General features: G+C 41.2%; 1 protein-coding gene across 1 annotated transcript; it reads left to right on the top strand.

Moving 5' to 3' along the window:
- Positions 1-9,619: 9,619 nt before the first annotated feature.
- LOC127754653 (la-related protein 6B-like) lies at positions 9,620-18,148 on the top strand. Its single transcript, XM_052280221.1, has 10 exons — positions 9,620-10,251; positions 11,946-12,027; positions 13,572-13,666; positions 14,010-14,081; positions 14,155-14,234; positions 14,338-14,434; positions 15,121-15,168; positions 15,265-15,333; positions 16,494-16,637; positions 17,533-18,148. The coding sequence occupies exons 1-10, from the start codon at positions 9,850-9,852 to the stop codon at positions 17,893-17,895; spliced, it is 1,452 nt and encodes a 483-aa protein (XP_052136181.1). The 5' UTR covers positions 9,620-9,849; the 3' UTR covers positions 17,896-18,148.
- The last annotated feature ends 860 nt before the right edge of the window (positions 18,149-19,008 follow it).

Raw genomic sequence — 19,008 nt, 5'->3', positions numbered from 1 at the left:
GGCGTCACCAGAGTTCGGCCGAACCTTGGCCGGCCCAACAGGCCTCCAAACTTTCTAGGGTCACTGACAGGTGGGTCCCTATGACGGTTGTGGCAGTTATGGCGGTTTTCGGGATGGTTACACCTGACATGTGGGCCCATCTTATCCTTAAGCTTGCTTAGGAGTGAGTTTTACTCATTTCTTCTCAATTTATATGTTAATCCCTGCAAACAATTAATGCTCCAAGTACAAGTGGAACTATATTATTCTAAAATAAATATGCATTACAAGCATAACTAGTTCTCCTTTATTTTAGTTATATTGACGGTTGAAATTGGTTTCTAACGACCGTCAATAGATGCCACCTGCCCGAGCCATTGATCATCGAATTCATCTCAAATCCGATTCGGTGCCAGTCGCAGTCCGACCACCATGCTCCACCAAGGGATCATCTGGCTGACCACGTCGCCATTCTCCTCCCCGGTGCTCCTAGGCTGCAAGAGCGACGCAACCTGGTGTCTTTGTGTGGACTACCAAGCGCTCAACTTGGTGACGGCGAAGGATAAGTTCCCCATTCCCATCATTGACGAGTTGCTCGACGAATTGCGCAGTGCGCGCTACTTCTCCAAGCTCGACCTACGCTCCGGGTACTACCAAGTCAGGATGCACACCGCCGATGTACTTAAGACGACATTCCGCACACATCAAGGGCATTTTGAATTCTTGGTGAAGCCGTGCGGGCTCACGAATGCGCCGGCGACGTTCCAAGCACTCATGAACACGGTACTCGCTCCGTTCCTCCATCGTTTTGTGCTCGTTTTCTTTTTTATAATTTGGACTGTGCAAGGTACTGTATAATTGGACTGCATAATGGACTGTATATTTATAGTTTGGATAGTACACGGTGCTGTATAGTTGGACTGCACTCGGATTGTCAAATATGGACTTTTGAATTAAATTCGACATTTAGACGTGCGAGGATCAATCTTAGCAATTTCCCTGAATTTGCTTGGATGGATACACCGTGTTGTCAAATAGGGATTTAGGATTAACGCCCAATAAACGAGTTCATCGGTTGTCTTAGGTGTGAGTGCTTAGCCGCTTGCACGAACGAACGATGGTAACACAAAAAGGGGTTTTAGGGACGACGGGTGGCATACAAATCCAATCGTCGCGGCAGGAATAGAATCGAGGATATTCGAACCAATGTACAGTAAATAAATACGTCGATCGATTATAGGTATTCGAGGGAATCATCGAGTTTCAATCGACAGAGCGGTTGTAAATTAACCGTAGATAAGAGTTTGAGAGAGAGCGATAATATTGTGATAGGAGGAGAGAGCTTCGGATCTGTGATTAGTTTAGCATCGGGGCGCTTAACCAAACAGACGGAGAGAATAAGGAAAGGAGAGGGTGTCAAACAGAGGACAACCTTTTAGAGTTTAGGATTTAATCCAGATCTTTGGCACAAACCTAAACACACACAAATAACAGAAATTCTATTATGCGGGCTGGGCTAGGCCTTTCAAAGAGGGAGACCAGACTTCATCTAAGAAAGCCTTTTCTTTTAAAATAGCCTTTTAGGAATTATATTTCACAAATAGAGTTTTTAGTAAATACTTTGCTACTAGGTATTATTTGCAAGTTTTTCCAAAGGACTTATTCCTTTTCAAGGATTCTTGGAAAATAGTCAAAGTTATATTTCCCTTGTAAAATAGTATTTGTTTAATACTATCCCTCAGGGGGTTTTTTATCCAAAATTGTAATATATATAACTTTAGGTATAGAACAAATATATCAGAGGGATTCTAATATACAGAGAAGGGTTTTTAGGAAAATAATTGGTATTTTCAAATATTAATATATTACAAAATCATGGTTCTTTGAATAAATAATGTTTGAAATCAACATACACGCATATTCTCATACGTCGGTCCTTTAGCCCATGCATAGCATGAAAAACACAGAAAATAAAATCAAATAAATTCCAGTATGCAAGTGTTGATGCGAAAAACAAGAGGCCTGAAAGATCTGCTTAACTTCAGTGCAGGTCCAAAAATCATGCCTTTAGGTTCGTGAGCGTGCCAGTTGATTTGATCCTGCAATCAACAAGAAATAAAGACATGAAAATAGCAGTTAAATCCATAAATGATAGTCGATCGGCTAGTTGCCGATGACATATCATTTATCTCTGAGCCGATGTCATATTTGAATCGATCGGCAGATATAGATAAGTAAGAAAGGACTAAATCTATTCGATCGGCTGTAGATATTAACAATATGTAATCCTTATGTCGATATATACTTAAATCAAGTGATTGGGATAGATCGGTCGCCATGCCGAGACAGTATAAATCACTTAGATCGAAATATATATTAACAATGAGATTATAGATGTTTATAGCATAGCCGATCAGATAGATCTAGCATGTATCGGCTAATACTCCGATAGTACTCTGTATTAAGATATTAAAGCAAGTAAAATATACCAAACAGAAGCCTAATATACTTTGTTGTAATAAAATCTTAACATAAAGGGCAGATCTAGCATATCAATTAAGCACATGAAACATAAGGCTAAATCAGGTAAGATCGGCTGAAACCTTGATACTACCCTAATCGGCAACCAAAAGCAGGCTAGAGATTGAGATTCTAAGCACGACTTAATAGATCAAACTTAACTCATGCAGCATTAAGTATGAAAAGAAGGATAATATCTAGACAATCAAGCTGTTGGATGTTTCATAGTGGTAGATACCCTGTATAATCTAAGTCAACATAGATATTTAACTTAATCGGCTGCCTTCCAATAATAGATGTTAGCCGATTGAAGGTTAGATAACGATATTGTCGAAGATTATACAGAATATATGATAACTCGACGAATTACATAAACAAGATTAAAGTATCATAAAGATGGAAGTACTAATCCCGAGAACGCAAGCCGCCATAACAAGTTTTACCTCTAGTTGAAGATTGAAACTGATGTAGCTCAACCCGAAAGCAAGAACTCGTCGAAACAAAACGAAAGTAAAAGGGTGGCGATGCGCCGAGATTGTATTGAACGTGTGTTGTTGTATTACATGGGGCTCGGGGTCTATTTATACCCGAGATTACAAAATATGTCCGTGTTCAACACGACTCTTATTTCTAACAAACTCTAAGATACCATAAGTCTTTGTGGCAGACTTTTGCCCAAACTTATCTCTAAGGAAATTACATGAAATATCCTAATTAATAGATACAATTGCCTTTTCAGGACTCAATCCGGTCATGGCAATCCTCATGAAGCACATTAACTCAACCCGACAACGTGTACCTCGTCACATTATCGATATCGGCTCAATCGGCCAATCTTGTCCGACTCGAACTCTTCCAATCCTGGTCGCAGCCGATTCGGACTTTAGCCGATTCTTGCTCTGTTTCCGTAACGATCTCCATCTTGAAATTCCTCTTCGTTTCTATCTTCATCTCTGATACTTGAATTACCAAATTTAGTTGTTAACATCAAGGAAGTTTGAAAAGATTTTTTTTGGTTATTCTGAATTTTTAAATTCGTATTTAAAAACCAAAATTTTCAGGGTGTTACAATGACCCTTGGTGCTGTTGTAGAGACGTCAGCCGGGGTGTGACCACGGCCACCGAACAACGAATGTCCACGAGATCGCACTTGGATGCCAAGAGCGAAAGCCCGGAAAGGACGTCGGACATGTCCTGGAGGTTAGCGATGGAGTTCGTTGGTTCCAGCAGCGGCTGCTTATCGGATGAGGAGTCACCTTAAACCATAGTCTTAAACCATAGTATCTGATACTAAGTTGTCACGAGCTATAGGAAGAGAGCGTATAGGATGATGAGGACACAACTAGCTCAGATATAACCATGACTACCTTATATATTAATCAACCAAAGGTGCATATATTCTATATTAGATTTACTAATTATATATTTGAACAAACGCTTCTACACAATGAGTTTTGTGTGTTATTGTTTGCGGAAAAATTTGCTACAGGATACCCAAAAACACATAATTAGCTGAGGGACACCGAGAAAACGTGGATCTGCCTTAGGACACTACAAAATTTGTGAAATTTGCCGTAGGACACCAAGCTCATTATTTTATCATTTTCCAGCTGAAAGTGACGAGTATTTTTTTGAAAATGCCTAGATTGCCCCCGCATCCCAATTATACCGATGCGCGGTCCGGTCGGACCAAACTCGGTCGCACGGTTGGACCAAACTCGCTCGCAATTTCGCAATCAAAAACCTGGCTGCGGCTTCGTCGCGCTGCTCTCGCCGCAGGGGAGGCCCATCTCCACGTCGCGGTCGGTCTGCGCCGGCGACTCCGGTGATTGGTCCTGCCGACGGCGGCACCGCCTGTCCTGGCGGATCACCAGCTCCTGCCGGTGCATAATCGTCTCCTCCTCCCCCATGTGTTGTAGGCAGATCTTGTGCTCCGTCGTCGTCGTCGCCGGCGGCGCCGACAGCCTGCTCGTCCCGCCACCGGAGACGACGATCACCGTCGCCATGGGAGTTAGCATGCCGATGAAAGAGAAACGATTCTTTTGATTTGGTTGGATTTATTGGTTAGCTTTGGCCATTGCTGTGCCGTCCATGATGAAGCTGCGCAAGGCAAATTCCGCCATCAGCAAGCTGGCGTCGGCAGGGTCCGGCGGCTGAGCGTACATGCTGGTGATGGACTGTGCTCGGGGCGCAGTGCAGCAGTTCCTGATCAACGAGGGGGAGACGGTCGCTAGCCTCATTCGGGCTGCGCTTCACTGCTAAACCCGCAAGAGCCGCTTGCTTTGCTCGGCGCCGATGCCGCGCCGCCCCTCCACGCCGATAGGTGAGAAGAGAAAAAGAAAGAAGGAATTAGAAGCTGCAGGACGACGAGAAAGTGACGGAGAGGGCAAAAAGTAGACGGCAGTGACATGGACCCACTTTGTGATGGGTCCTGCCGACGGCTGCACGTGGCCGACTCCCCGGCGGCGAGCTCCGTGATGCCATCCGCCGAGTAGGGTGTGGCGACCGAGTTTGGGACGCAGGGGCAATCTGGGTATTTTGGAAAAATACTCGCCATTTTTAGCCGGGAAATGATAAAATAATAAGCTCAATGTCCTATGGCAAATTTCATAAATTTTGTAGTGTCCTGGGGTGGTTTCACGTTTTCTCGGTGTCCCTCAGCTAACTACGCGTTTTTTTTTTTTGTGTCCTATAGCAAATTTTGCCTTTGTTTGCAGAGGTACTAGCTTGGGCGAAAGAAAGGAGACTGAGCATAAGGAATGCATGTATGACTGAAGAAGTTGATTGGGGACCAAACCAAGACCTTCTCCAAGTCTTCTTTTATCTCACCACGTCACTTTTGGTTCATAGAAGACAAAAGATAAATTTTTACACGTTTTGGATTCGGATTCGGGCCTCCTGACAGCATCAACTTCAAACGGACCCAGCCGTTGATCTAGAAGGAATTTCGGGGCCCATGAGTACTTGTTGGAAAGCTTATGGAGTCTACTTTCAGTTGGTTTTGATCCCACGTCAAAATTCCTACCAAGTTGCCGGGAATCTGCAAAACAAGCCACATGTCTTATCCAGTCCGAATCTGATTTGGGTTTTTGGGCCTTGTAATTGTGTCGTGGGCTTAAGCCTATATGGGTGTGCACCCTAGGGCAACCCTAGGATGTCCCTAATAATACTTAATCAGTAGCCGTCATTGTTTAGAGTCGGGTTTTGCTTAGATTATTCTGTCAAGAACAGTTTCGCTTCTAGATCGGTTTGTGGAACCCCAAATTCGAGTGCTTAATCATTCATATGTAATTGTGTTTCAATTTATCTTGTTCTTGCTTGTGTTCTTCGATTCATATGCAGGGATTAGCCTTCTCAGCGAGATCAACCAGGTTTCGGCACGGTTGATAACTAGAGGAGATGTGGTGCTGCGATTGCGAGGCTCAGTAACGTGTTCGTTCAGAAGCCGGATCGAGTTGTGTCACAACTCCGCCCAACTCGACTGTTTATCAATACCTATCAGAAGATTGGGACCTAACATCCCTCATCTGTTGGTATTAGAGCGCGGTTGCCCATTAGGTAATTTATCTTCCCATAACCAAAAAATTGCCACACAAAAATATTTATTCTTTACCTAGACAATTTGAGTCGTTGCATTGTTCTATTAGGTTTTGCTTTGTTGAATTTTAGGTTGCATCGTCGTGTCGAGTGCTGGTTTAGTTTTAGATTTAATTTTTAGTTTTGAGTATTGTATCTGTCCATTACTTAGGTCTAGGGTTCATCACTCAAGTCTCTATCAGTTGTACGTCAGTTTTGGGTCCAGTTTTGCATCTCCGGTTGTTGCCGGGACCTTGAAAAATTGAATCGTCACGTCATCGAGTTTCCCTTTTTATACTTTTCAGAAGTTTTTATCGGACGAGTTTGGAGTTACGGCTAGGGTTTGCTAGTGCTTCTACCGACTTTTCCCTTTGGCCGACTCCCACCTCCACCTCACGATCGACCACCCCCACCTCCTCCTCACGGTTCCTTCCGTGCTTCCTCCTCGGTCATCACATTGTTAGGTATTTTGGTGGGTGTAGATTTGAGATATTTTTATAAAAACGGAACCTACGCGATGTGACCATTTCATTTTTTGAGATGGTCTAATTTTAGTTTTGCACTTTGCGTTTGAGTCCCTATAATATTCATATTTACATTTAATGGTTAGTTTTTGTTGATAAAAGAAGTAAAAAAAAAAGAAGAAAGAAAAGGCAGAAAGGTGCAAAGAAAGAAAAGAAAGAAAAAGCCGCACCTAAAAAAGAAAAAAGGCAAAAAGGTGCTTAAAAAAAGCCACACACAAAAAAAATCATTCATCCTTTGAGTATGTTTTTAGAGTGTAGAGTTGTGCAGATTCATATCTAGTCCTTAGTGTTGTCGGGGAAGGGGAGTGTTGTGGTTTTTCGACTACAAAGATTTCAGGATCTAACCATATAGCCATCAATAAATGTTCCTCTCCGGATGTTGTGATATATAATGATAAGTTCAATACGCTCCATGACAAGGTGAAACCGAGTACGGTTTTCAATCAAGAAGGGGAGGATGATGAGGACACAACTAGCTCGGATATAACTATGATTACCTTATATATTAATCAACCAAAGATGTATATGTTCTATATTAGATTTACTTGTTATATATTTGAACAAACGTTGCTACACAATGAGTTTTGTGTATTTTTGTTTGCAGAGGTACTTGGTTGGGCGAAAGAAAGGAGACCGAGCGTAAGAAATGCATGTATGATTGAAGAAGTTGATTGGGGACCAAACAAGACCTTCTCCAAGTCTTTTTTCATCTCACCACGTCACTTTTGGTTCATAGAAGACAAAAGATAAATTTTTACACGTTTTGGATTCGGATTCGAGCCTCCTGATAGCATCAACTTCCAACGGACCTAGCCGTTGACTATATGGAATTTCGGGTCCCATGAGTACTTGTTGGAAAGCTTATGTAGTCTACTTTCAGATGGTTTTGGCCCTGCGTCAAAATTCCTACCGAGCTGCCGGGAATCTGCAAAACAAGCCACGTGTCTCATCCAGTCCGAATCTGATTTGGGTTTTTGGGCCTTGTAATTGTGTCGTGGGCTTAGCCCATGGTGGTGTGTGCCCTAAGCCCACGGGGGTGTGCACCCTAGGGAAACCCTAGGACGTCCCTAATCATACTTAATCAGTAGCCGTCATTGTTTAGAGTCGGGTTTTGCTTAGATTATTTTGTCAAGAACAGTTTCGCTGCTAGATTGGTTTGTTGAACCCCAAATTCGAGTGCTTAATCATTCATATGCAATTGTGTTGTTATTTATCTTGTTCTTGCTTGTGTTCTTCGATTCGCATGCAGGGATTAGCCTTCTCGGCGAGGTCAACCGGGTTTCGGCACAGTGATAACCAGAGGAGACGTGGTGCTGTGATTGCAGGGCTCAATAGCGTGTTCGTTTAGAAGCCGGATCGAGTTGTGTCGCGACTCCGCCCAAATCGACTGTTTATCAATATCTATCGGAAGATTGGGACATAACATCCCTCACCTATATGTGTGGAATGTGGGCGGACGAGGGCACGGCTGACGGGACGAGCGTTGCCGATGGCGACACCGAGAAGAGATGAGGAGAGAAAATGGATAAAGAGATGAGAGAGTAGATTGAATCTGGCTTGATTTCTTATTGATAAAACCTGTGGTTTTATAAGCTTACAGCTGAAGAGATAAATCCAAATCCTAATAAACTCAAACTAACTTAACAACTTCTATCTCAATCAAAATCCTCTAGCCACTGTAGCGCATCTGGCACACGCTGCTTATGTAGCTGCCGCGTGAGATGCCCGCGGCGTCTGTTTTGCCCCGTGTTGCGCCTTCTTCCACCTACTATGATATGTGATACCGACCATGACAATGTAAAAATTAGTCTATCGTACAACGTGTAAGAAGAAATTACAAAAGGGTGAATTTGTGTGATAACATAATAGAAATGGTTAAATCATACACTCCTGATAATTTAGGTGTAAAAATAAATTTAGTACTAAGAATAAACAGTCGAGTCATATAGTGGTTTTACACATTAACTTTTCTTTTTCTTAAAAAAAAAATCCCCGCACCATCTAGGCTATCCATGAAAATAACCTCAGAAGTACCGACAACAGCCTTTACCCCTCTGGTTCAGTTCAACTCGCATAGATGTACCATCTTTTATAGTAGTTCACTCCATTCATCCTAAATAAATTAATTTAGAATATAATATGATTCTAGTCAGTATTTTAATTAGATTGGTGGTGTTCTTTTCTCCTGAAGATAAATATTAAGTTTTTTACGCAAAACTAGGTGGTATTAAAAGTGGTATTAAGGTATGACTGATTGAGTTTTAATTATTACAAACTTAAAAAATAGATTAATACTACATCCGTCCTAAATTAGTAGCCGCTTTGACTTTTTCCTTATAATGTTTGACTATTCGTCTTATTTAAAAAATTAGTGCAAATATAAAAACGGAGAAGTTATACTTAAAATACTTTTGATAATAAAACAAATAATAATAATAATAATTTTATAATTTTTCAAATAAGACGAAAGATGTTTAAAAAAAATCAAAGCGACGAGTATTCTAGAATGGATGTAGTATAATATTGTAAAGCAACTTTCATATAGAAAATTTTCACACGAAACACACTATTTAGCAGTTTAAAAAGCGTGACATATAAATCTTAATCTTTATTTAATTTTTGTTGGAGAAAAGAACGGACCTGTTTTGGAACGGAGGGACAGCATCCTGGGTGACCAAGAGAGAACACAGCCCGATCCACCTGCGTGTCCTGCCTGCGCGCACGATCGCATCGCACGACAGCACGAGCAACCAAACTCCACGGACACCGGGACACGATCCGCGGTGCGGTCGGTCCGCCTCTCCTCGCTTCGATCCAATCCTCCTCCTACCCTCATGGGCCCCACCCCTCAGTGACACCCCTCCGATCCCCCCACCGCCACCGCTTCCTACGCCTCGTCCATACACCAGCCAACCCCTGCCCCCACGCATCACGAGGCTGATCGTACGTTCCATGCCCCTATTCCACCGTGCGCCGGGTCCACAGATTCCCCCTCCCCCTCTCCGATCGGACGCAGCGGGTGGTGGCCGCGGCGCCGGATTCCCCCCCACGCGCTATAAATATCCGACCTCGCCGGCGACCCCGCGAGAAATCCCACGGCGGCGGCGGAGACGGCGACGGCGCTCTCTTCTTGTCGCTACCCCCCTACCACTACTACTGATCACGCCCACTACTAGTACTACCGCCGCTGCTGCCACTGAGCTACTCAGCTAGTAGTACTAGCTGGCGCTGCGGGGAGCGTAACCCTAGAATGTCGCAGCAGGAGGTGGCGGATCCGGCGCAGGCGGCGGAGGAGGAGGGGCCGGGGGAGCTGCCGCGGAGCGGCTCCTCCAGCAGGCTCAACGCGCAGGCGCCGGAGTTCGTGCCGCGCGCCGCGGCGGCACCGCCTCAGGCGGCGGTGGCAGCGCCGCCGCCGCCGCCGCAGGTGATCCGGGTGTTCGCCGCGGCGCCGCCCCCTCCCCCCGCGTCGTTCTTCGCCGCGGTGCCCCCTCCGCCCCCGCCGCCGTTCGAGTACTACCCCGCGGTCGGTGGGGGTGGCGGGTTCGGTGCGCCGGTGGAGCTCGAGGCGGAGGCCGAGCAGCAGCCGCCGCCGGGGCAGCAGTCGGGGAGGGACGGGATCTCCGACGACGTGGTGCACAAGATCACGAAGCAGGTGGATTCTCCGTCGTGCTGCGTTGTCCCTATTCGATTGGTGCGATTAGATCAGGGAGGAGATTGGGTCATCTTTTAGTCAAACTACCGCAGTAATATGTTGGAAGCTTAGTGATGCCTTAGTAAATCAGAAAATTAGTAACTTCAGATTGTTCGATGCACTAGGATACTACTAGGATTGGATCAAATATAAACAGGAAAAGTCATTCTGGTTGCTTTGGTGGGTGGTGGGTGGGAAGTGAGCTGTACTTCTGATTGCACTCAGTCAGAGGTGTATATCAGTATATGGATGTAGTTGCAGTTGCTAGGGATCAAGTATTCCCGTTATGTTGGAATTGTTTGCAGCTTACGATGTATTAATTATTGTTGTGATGTTTGCTTGCTGGTAGTTGCAGCTTGCAAGGTATAGGTATTCCCGTGTTGTTTGCTTGGTGGTAATGTCCGTAGGGGATGTCTCGTGGTTCATGCTGTTGTCTCTAAGGTAGTGACTCAGCCAAAATTCAGGTTGCTCCTTAATTTTTGTTCTGTGTAGTGTTTCGACTTATGACTTAAGGTCCTAAGTATCTACCGTTTTTATGTTTTTATAATATATTATTTTATCTTCTGCTCTCTGAACCTAATGTACTTCATGCTATTTACAGTTAGTTATGGTGGCAATTTTTCAGTTATTTACTTATGGTGAACATTTAGGGGTATGTGTGTGGTGTATCTTCATGCTTCAATGCTCAACTACTCTAGTCTAAGCTCATGGTGTCATGTTATCGTGAACCTTTTTTTTTACCGCCAATACTTTCCTTTATCTCACCAGGCACCATGCTTATTTTATTTTGTAGACATGCATGGTGGTTATTTCTGTCAGTTTTAACCAACTATCTGTTTTTATTTTCTGACAATTTGTGATCCTCTTTCTAGCCACTAAAGTGCCAAATTGTTTGGTTGTGTATTGTCTGATTGAAAATTTATCCAGTTTCTTTGGTGTGATCTTGCCAAATTAAATAGTTTCATGTGTTGATTTGTGTGTATGACTCAGCTTACTACTACATCCATTCGGAGAATAGCTGTAGTTCTGGGCTGATTGCAGAAGTTCAAGAAAACCAGACATTCTGGTTCTCTCAGGCTTCTTCCACTGAAGGCCCTATAATTAGATCTGCATGCATGCAATTTTATTGGCATTAGTTAGTGGTAGGCTTGTGCCTTTTTTGTGCATGCATGCTTGGTCTGCACATAAGGGAGAGAGAGAGGCAGCAGCAGCAAAAAACATGGAGTGGAGTAAATAGAGGCCCCACACAGTAAATAAAAATAAAACGATAATTAGGAATTAATGGATAGATGAACATGAATAGTGATTAAAGAATCTAGAATTCATTCCTTGTTTTTCTACCTCCAGTCCTAAATGTCAAGTGTTAACAACAACCAGATGGAGTACTTCCATTTAGATTATTAATTATGTTTTGAGAATCTCTACTTACCTATCCTTTGGTGCTTCTTACCTTACCTTTTTAGTTCGGATAGTGTTGATTTTATAATTAGTTTGATATGGGTGCGAAGAGCCAGATGGGAATTGCATGCTTATAGTCCTCTAGCCATTATTGTTAAGCCCTGATAAAGAGGAATGCTGTTGCTTTTAGTTTGTATTGTGATGAAAACCCTTTTTAGTTCCTACAATGTCTTTTTTCACAAATTGAAATATTGTAGGTGGAGTACTATTTCAGTGATATAAATCTAGCCACCACGGAACATTTGATGAGATTCATTACCAAGGATCCAGAAGGATATGGTGAGTTGAATTTTTCAATCTGAAGCCTTTTCTTCCAGAATGAAATTATACGTGTTTCTTTTTATTCCTTTTATAGCACCTTCACAAATACCAGTAACACTTGACAACACATGCTAACCTAGACAATCATTTGTTTTTATCCAATGCGACCGATCTGCCTTAGAAAACTAAGTCAACAGGCCGTTGTCTGACCAAATGTGTAGTGCTAGAGGAATAAGTACAGGGAAAGTTGGAATGCACGCATATGTAAATGTAAGGTGACAATTTTTAATCTAAAGTGATCAGATGATACAAATATTATTAGGAGGGACTAACATTTAGAGCCTTTGTTCCATCATTAGAAACAACATTATGTTTACCATCAAAGACAATGAAGATAATTTAATCAACTTTACAAACTATATTCTCATATGCTAGAATTTCTATGTTTTATTAAATATCATGCATTGCTCATGTGGTAGATGCATTTTCTCATGCACTCTGCTCACAAATACTTGTTGTTTTGAAGAAGCATTAGGCCAAGCTTTCAAAACTTAGTATGAATATCTTTGAACAAATATAGACTGGATACATGATAATCATATATGTAAAGTTGTCCCTGAATGTACTTCCATAATATTGTAACTTCTGTAGATTTTATGGATATACTACAATAGAAATTAGTGGCCAAAGTTGCGTTTGGGAGTGGGAGACTGAGTTGATGTTCGAAACGACATGTATTTACAGGTGGGAGTATGTGTCTTAACAGGATATTTTTTTTGTTAAATAATCAGGATAAGATTGATTCATTATATTTTAATTTGTAGTAAAGGAACCAACTGGTACAGTGTTTTTAGTTCAAAATCAAAACATAAATCTTTATATATCTTATCATATTTCATATGTGTGCAATAGACTGGTTTCTATGAGTCCTTGTAATTTATTTCTTATATTTCCAAATTAAGCTCATACTTCCTCCGTGCCAAAATGTAAGCATTTTTGAGGTTGGCACGGGTATTAAGAAAGTAGGTGGAAATGATTGGAATAAGTGTGTGATTGGTTGAGAAGAGAAAGTAGATGAAAGAGAATAGTTGTGATTTGTTGAGAGGAATAGGTAGGTGGATAAATAGCTTTATTTTGGGACAAGGTACTGTGCTAGAAATAGCTAAATTTTGGGACGGAGGTAGTAGCTATTAGTAAAACAATAGTATTGTGTTGCTAACTATAATCTACCTCTTTATTATTCAACTAACTAGTCTCAGTGCAGATGACAACTCCAACATTTCAGTTTTCTAATTATGTTTATTTCAGTACTTCTTCATTTTCTTTTTGCGAAGTTTGTTTGTACATTTAATATGTGGGGAACAAGTTATGTTTGGTATCTAAGCAAGTTTATAAAAATGATATAATTAATAAAGTGGATCTAGGAAAAAATGAGTTTGAAAAACCAAAGGCAGTTACTCACAGAAGCAGAAGAAGTTATGAAATAAAACTACTGGTCTAGGGCAAGCCAATATAAATCTGTTTTTTTAGGGAAAACTGACGTGTCATCTCACTTAATGCAGTTCCGATATCAGTTGTTGCTGGCTTTAAGAAGATTAAGGCTTTGATACAAAGTAATGCAATGCTTGCTTCAGCTCTTCGGACATCATCAAAACTCGTAAGTTTCATTACAATTGTGTTATACACTTATACCTATATCCTGTGGCTTTAATGCTTGATCTTGTAATGTACTCCCTCCGCCCTAGAAAAAAAATCAACTCCTGGCAACAAATCTGGACAAGCCTATGTCCAGATTCATTGCCAGGTGTTGGTTTTTGCTGGACGGAGGGAGTACGTATTATTCTAAAGTTGTTTTGTTTACCAATGGGTTGCAATTCTTCATAAGTCATAGGCATCAGAATAGTGACAACATACAACTACAGCTGCTTATGTCTTTCCTCTGCAAAATGCATGTTGCTTATGCCTGCAATAAATTTATAACTATTTGGCAATACATGTAGGTTGTTAGTAATGATGGAACAAGAGTAAAACGTGAGCAACCGTTTACAGAGTCAGATTTAGAAGAGCTCCAGGTAACCATATCCTAGATTGCTTTTTATGAAAAAAATGCTAGACAGTAAGGTGAACACTTCACCTGTCTTGTAGGCCCGAATCGTTGTTGCAGAAAATCTTCCAGATGATCATTGTTACCAGAATCTCATGAAGCTTTTTTCAACTGTTGGCAGGTAAAGATTTATCTAGGTCAATGTAATATGCTCCTCTTCCTTTCGATCATAAAATAATTGTTCTATATATTTCTATTTAGATTGATGTTTTGTTATGTTCCAGTGTCAAGACAATTCGAACATGCTATCCTCAAACCCCAAATGGCACTGGTCCAGTTACTAATAGATCTGCCAAGCTAGATATGCTTTTTGCTAACAAGGTAATTACTTTTAATATTTCCATTACTCAAACACCACTTTGTTACCGATCACTGAGTTCTAGTAATTCCTGTAGTAATCTTCCCTGAACAATGTATTCTTGCACAGTAGCAATAATTATTGAGCATAATACAACTACCAAAAGATTTATGGAAATTAAAAGTCTAATGAGGATTTAGAAAAAAAACGAGTGGGTTAACTCCATTACAACACACTGGTCCTTGCATGTGAGACATCTCAGTTCCTTTATTGGGGGTTCAGAGTCTGATTATATGGTGCAGGAAATTCTGGAAACCCAATTGCCATCTTGACCTATGGTTATTCTGTTTGCACTAGATTGCATGAATAAAATCATGACATGGTCGATATTTTGCTTTATCTGATGTGTTTTGAGGAAAAAAAAAAACTTTATATTCTATATATATGTGCATGCATATTCATTATTTCATTTCAGTATTTTTAGGGGGGGGGGGGGGAATATTTCATTATTTTTTCGATGTAGGTCCAGATGAAATGATGGATAAACATAGGAAGTAATAATAAGATATTAATTAACTTGGCTCAAATGACTAATATTCCTTGTTAACAAGGTTATTTCTTTGTTCCATTTTTGTTGTGGCCGACATATGTGCTACACTTTTTGTCATTGATTTCTTGTTGGATTAATATATTTTCCCCTTGTTGGCAGCTGCATGCTTTTGTTGAGTACGATACTGTAGAGGATGCTGAGAAAGCGGTATGGACCATTACATGATGCATTGTAATATTTTCATGAACATGGTAATCACTGTTGCACATGCATCATCTCTGATGTTTTCTTCATCCTATGCAGATCGTGGAACTTAATGATGAGAGGAACTGGAGAAATGGGCTGAGAGTTCGATTATTGAATACTTGCATGGTAACCATTGGATTAGTCAATTGCACATGAGAGTTCAGTACTTTGGTGCTTAAGTGCATATGCAAATGTCATGTTAATGCGCACTTGTTATGTATGTGTTGCTTTACCTGTCTGAGAGAACATTAGTTGGTTTTGCTGTGTATGAATCTGCTCTAATGGCAAGAGACCATGATTTTAAATCTAATCCTTATTAGAATGGATCAAACCATGCGGACGGATTCAATCGTATGGCACTTAACATCCATTGGAACATCTAATAGAGTATGAGGTCCATTAATCTATCCAGCTTTAAATACGCAAGATTTAGGGGATTGCACTAGTGCACTCATAATAGCGTTACATTTCAGATTTGCTCTCAAGTATGGCACAAGTAACCTTGAAAAGAAATACACTTCAGTTGTTATGCCCCCAATTTGCAGGTGACCCCACTTTGATCCCAACTCTCCACGAATATTAATAACAGATCAAATATGGGGAGTTGGTGACCCTGTACCTCATATATTGTCCAATATATTATAGACAGGTCTAGAGAATGCATTTGCAAGAATATAGGGAAAGTTTGGTATTGTGGTATATAGGTTGATGTGTTTCAACTTTCAACGTCATAATCTTAACTTGTTGCTAATATGTGTGAACATAACCAGTTACTCAAGAAATTATAAACATGGCAGCAGATCAACAGAGAAGTCATATTTATCTAAATAGCCATTTGACTAAAAGATCACAAGCAGTTCAGTGCCAAAATAAGCATGTTTTTATGCTCTCAGCGTGGACAATTCATGTTTATTTTCTGTGAGCGCAATTTATGCCATGTTCAGACTTACTTCGAACTTCAAGTAACAAGTACCCCCCTTCTATTTGGGTTATTTTCTATCAGTAATATGTATACAACAATTGGCATAATCATCATCATCAGTTTAGTGTATGCCATCAATCCTTCCTTTCTTTTGTTTGTGTTCACTGCAACAATTATGTAGTGTAATCAATTTGCGCAGTGCTATCTTAATTTATTTGCGCAGTGCTATCCTTAAATTGGTTGCATATCTCAAAATGATTATGTAGTTTAATGCATGCCATAAATGCTTCTTTAATTTGTTTGCACAATGCAAAAGAAAGGAATTCTCTTTACCTTTATATAATGTTCCTTTTTTGTGGTATAGACAAAGGGAGGCAAAGGGAAAAAGGGTGGCCATGATATCAATGATGGACATGGTGTAGAGGATGATGTCTCCACTTCTAACCAATCAAATGAGAAACATGGAGAAGAAGCACTGCAAACACCAGATGCACAGGGAGAACAATTGGTAAGCTCTCCATTTTACTTTGTATAATCCCTTATTTGGAAACACAAAAAAGAAACAAAACAGTGCTTTACTGCTGTAGAGTTTCCAAGTGTGCGTAAACTTATTTCCAAATATGAGCACAATTTGTGGCACTGGTGTTAATAAGGGTTTCTTATGGCATGTACAATGGTCTTTATTAGCGGTCTCTCTTTATTGTCATGCAAGCATATTTGGTGACGTGGAAGAGAGAGGAAGAAGGAAAGAGAAAGATGGTTGCTACGCATGACAACGGCATAGAGTCGACTCTTAGCATTTATTAGGAAATTTTTCGTTGCATTGAGTCTAATAAAGGAAAGATGACTAGTAAGAAAGTATTTTGGTACATTAATGGTTAGAGACCGTATTGTCTTTAACTATTGTAACATGATAGCCTCTAATTAAGGTAGAGACCATTCCGGTCTCTACTAGTTAGGAGTGTTCGCTGACATGGAAGAGAGAAGCGAGGAGAGGCAAACGTCGTTGCTACTGTTAACAACTGCTTAGCAATGACTCTTAACCTATATAAAATGGAAACTTTGTTGTATGAGGGTGTGAAGAAGGAAAGAATAGTAATATATTTTTTTTCTGGATCAATATGGTTTAGAGCATTTGTTGTCTCACCATTGTAAAGGTATAATCTCTAAATAAGCATGCGTTATCTAAGTGTCTATATGGGCTCTACCTTTGAACATATAGTGTTTTCTTTAAGCAGCTCATGCCAAAAACATAACTAGTTACATCACAATGAATGGTTCTCTCTCTCATTTGAAGGTTCATGATTGGTTGTAAAAATTTTACCTAATAGTTGCGTTGTGCATCTAAGCTTGTTAAAGAAACTATACTCCCAAAGATCTGAAACCAATTTGTTTCTGTACAGCCTGATGAGAGCGCGGGGGATATGGGACGAGGGCGTGGCAAAGGCCGTGGCCGTGGAGGTAGAGGCCGAGGGCGTGGCTACCACTACCACAACAACAATCAACAGAGCTACCACAACCATCAGCAGCATAATCATCAGAACAGCAACAACCGGAACACCGCCCATCCAGTCGGAACGCCGCCATCCAACCATCCTGCCAAGAACGAGCAGCAACAGCAGGCACAGCCACAGCCACCAGCAGGAGCAAACAAGCAGCCTCCAGGGCCACGCATGCCTGACGGAACACGCGGGTTCGCCATGGGCAGAGGGATGCCGCAAACATTGACGACAACACCCAGCGCATCATCCGGTAGCGAACCTTGAAACTCAAAACACGCAATGTTGCTGTTGGTCATGTTGATAGAGAGAGATGCGGTTGAGAGAGACTTGTCTTTTTTATAAGTCTGTCCTTGGAAGCGTGCCTCCTTTTGTTGTTTGTTCTATATATACACGTTTTTCTGCCGTGTGCTGTTGTTGTGTAGTACTACTTCTGAAACAGGTAGAGCACACACCGTTTGTGTGACTCGGTGTGAGTGAGTGACCTGAGTGTGCTCCCTGTCACTTTGCAGCTCTGTTTTTTTTTTAAACCATTTTTGCCGCCCTGACTGTAAGATTGTAGTAGTAAAAGCTGATTCCAGAAAGATAGGGGAGGAGAACATAGTAAAATGTGATGATGTTTCTTGTACTGTGTTGTGTTGTCCTCTGTTTTTGTTGCTCAACTGGATGTTTTGGTGTGTCATGCTTGTACCTTACTTTGAAAGCGATATAATTGAAGTTCCCGTAAATAACGACGTAGTATCACCTTAATATGGTTTGATTAAATTGTGAAATAGAATGTGCAAGAACAAATTATAGGAATGTTGAGAAGCAAATGCTAGAAATTTTGGAAGTGTGTTATTCAGAGCATGTTTGGTTGGTTACTGAACAGGCATATGATCATGACCTGGCAATATAACAATTTAGTATTGAATTAGATACAACATTATAGACTTCTCCAAATTCATACTACTATAGGTTGTGTCTATAATCTTGTACAGGGTTACTATAGTTTAGAACGGTAGTACATGATATGTAGGAAAGACTAACAATGAAGCAAAGCATCGATGTAACAAATTGTGTCACGCCTAAAGCCTGTGGCGTGTCCTTAGAATTAGCACATAGACAACCAAACAAACACACCCCCTTAAGATCGCCCTTTCTAGATTCCATGATCAGAAACGCAAAATTAATTATCGATGCTATCACACTAGAATTTCAATGCAACAAAGAATTTTACATATACCAGAACACACAGCATCAATCATGTGAAATTACAAAGCCAAGAGTACGCGCACAATGTGCACACGTTACAAAGACTAAAACTACGGCTTCGCCGCCGCCGCCGTCGCGGCGTTCTGCTCCTCCGCCGCGGCGAGCGGGTGGACCTTGACGACGCCG

The sequence above is a fragment of the Oryza glaberrima genome, chromosome 11 (genome assembly GCF_000147395.1).
Source record: "Oryza glaberrima chromosome 11, OglaRS2, whole genome shotgun sequence".
In the NCBI taxonomy this organism is placed as follows: Eukaryota; Viridiplantae; Streptophyta; class Magnoliopsida; order Poales; family Poaceae; genus Oryza; species Oryza glaberrima.
Note: the sequence above shows the minus strand (reverse complement) of the source record. Positions and strands in the feature narration are given on the sequence as shown.

What these genes read in the sequence shown, in the direction of transcription:
- LOC127754653 (XM_052280221.1), top strand. Translation starts at nt 9,850, where the DNA reads ATGTCGCAGCAGGAGGTGGCGGATCCGGCGCAGGCGGCGGAGGAGGAG. An exon ending in CAAGGATCCAGAAGGATATG is followed by an intron (nt 12,028 to 13,571) that starts GTGAGTTGAATT and finishes CACTTAATGCAG; the next exon opens with TTCCGATATCAGTTGTTGCT. An exon ending in ATGCACAGGGAGAACAATTG is followed by an intron (nt 16,638 to 17,532) that starts GTAAGCTCTCCA and finishes GTTTCTGTACAG; the next exon opens with CCTGATGAGAGCGCGGGGGA.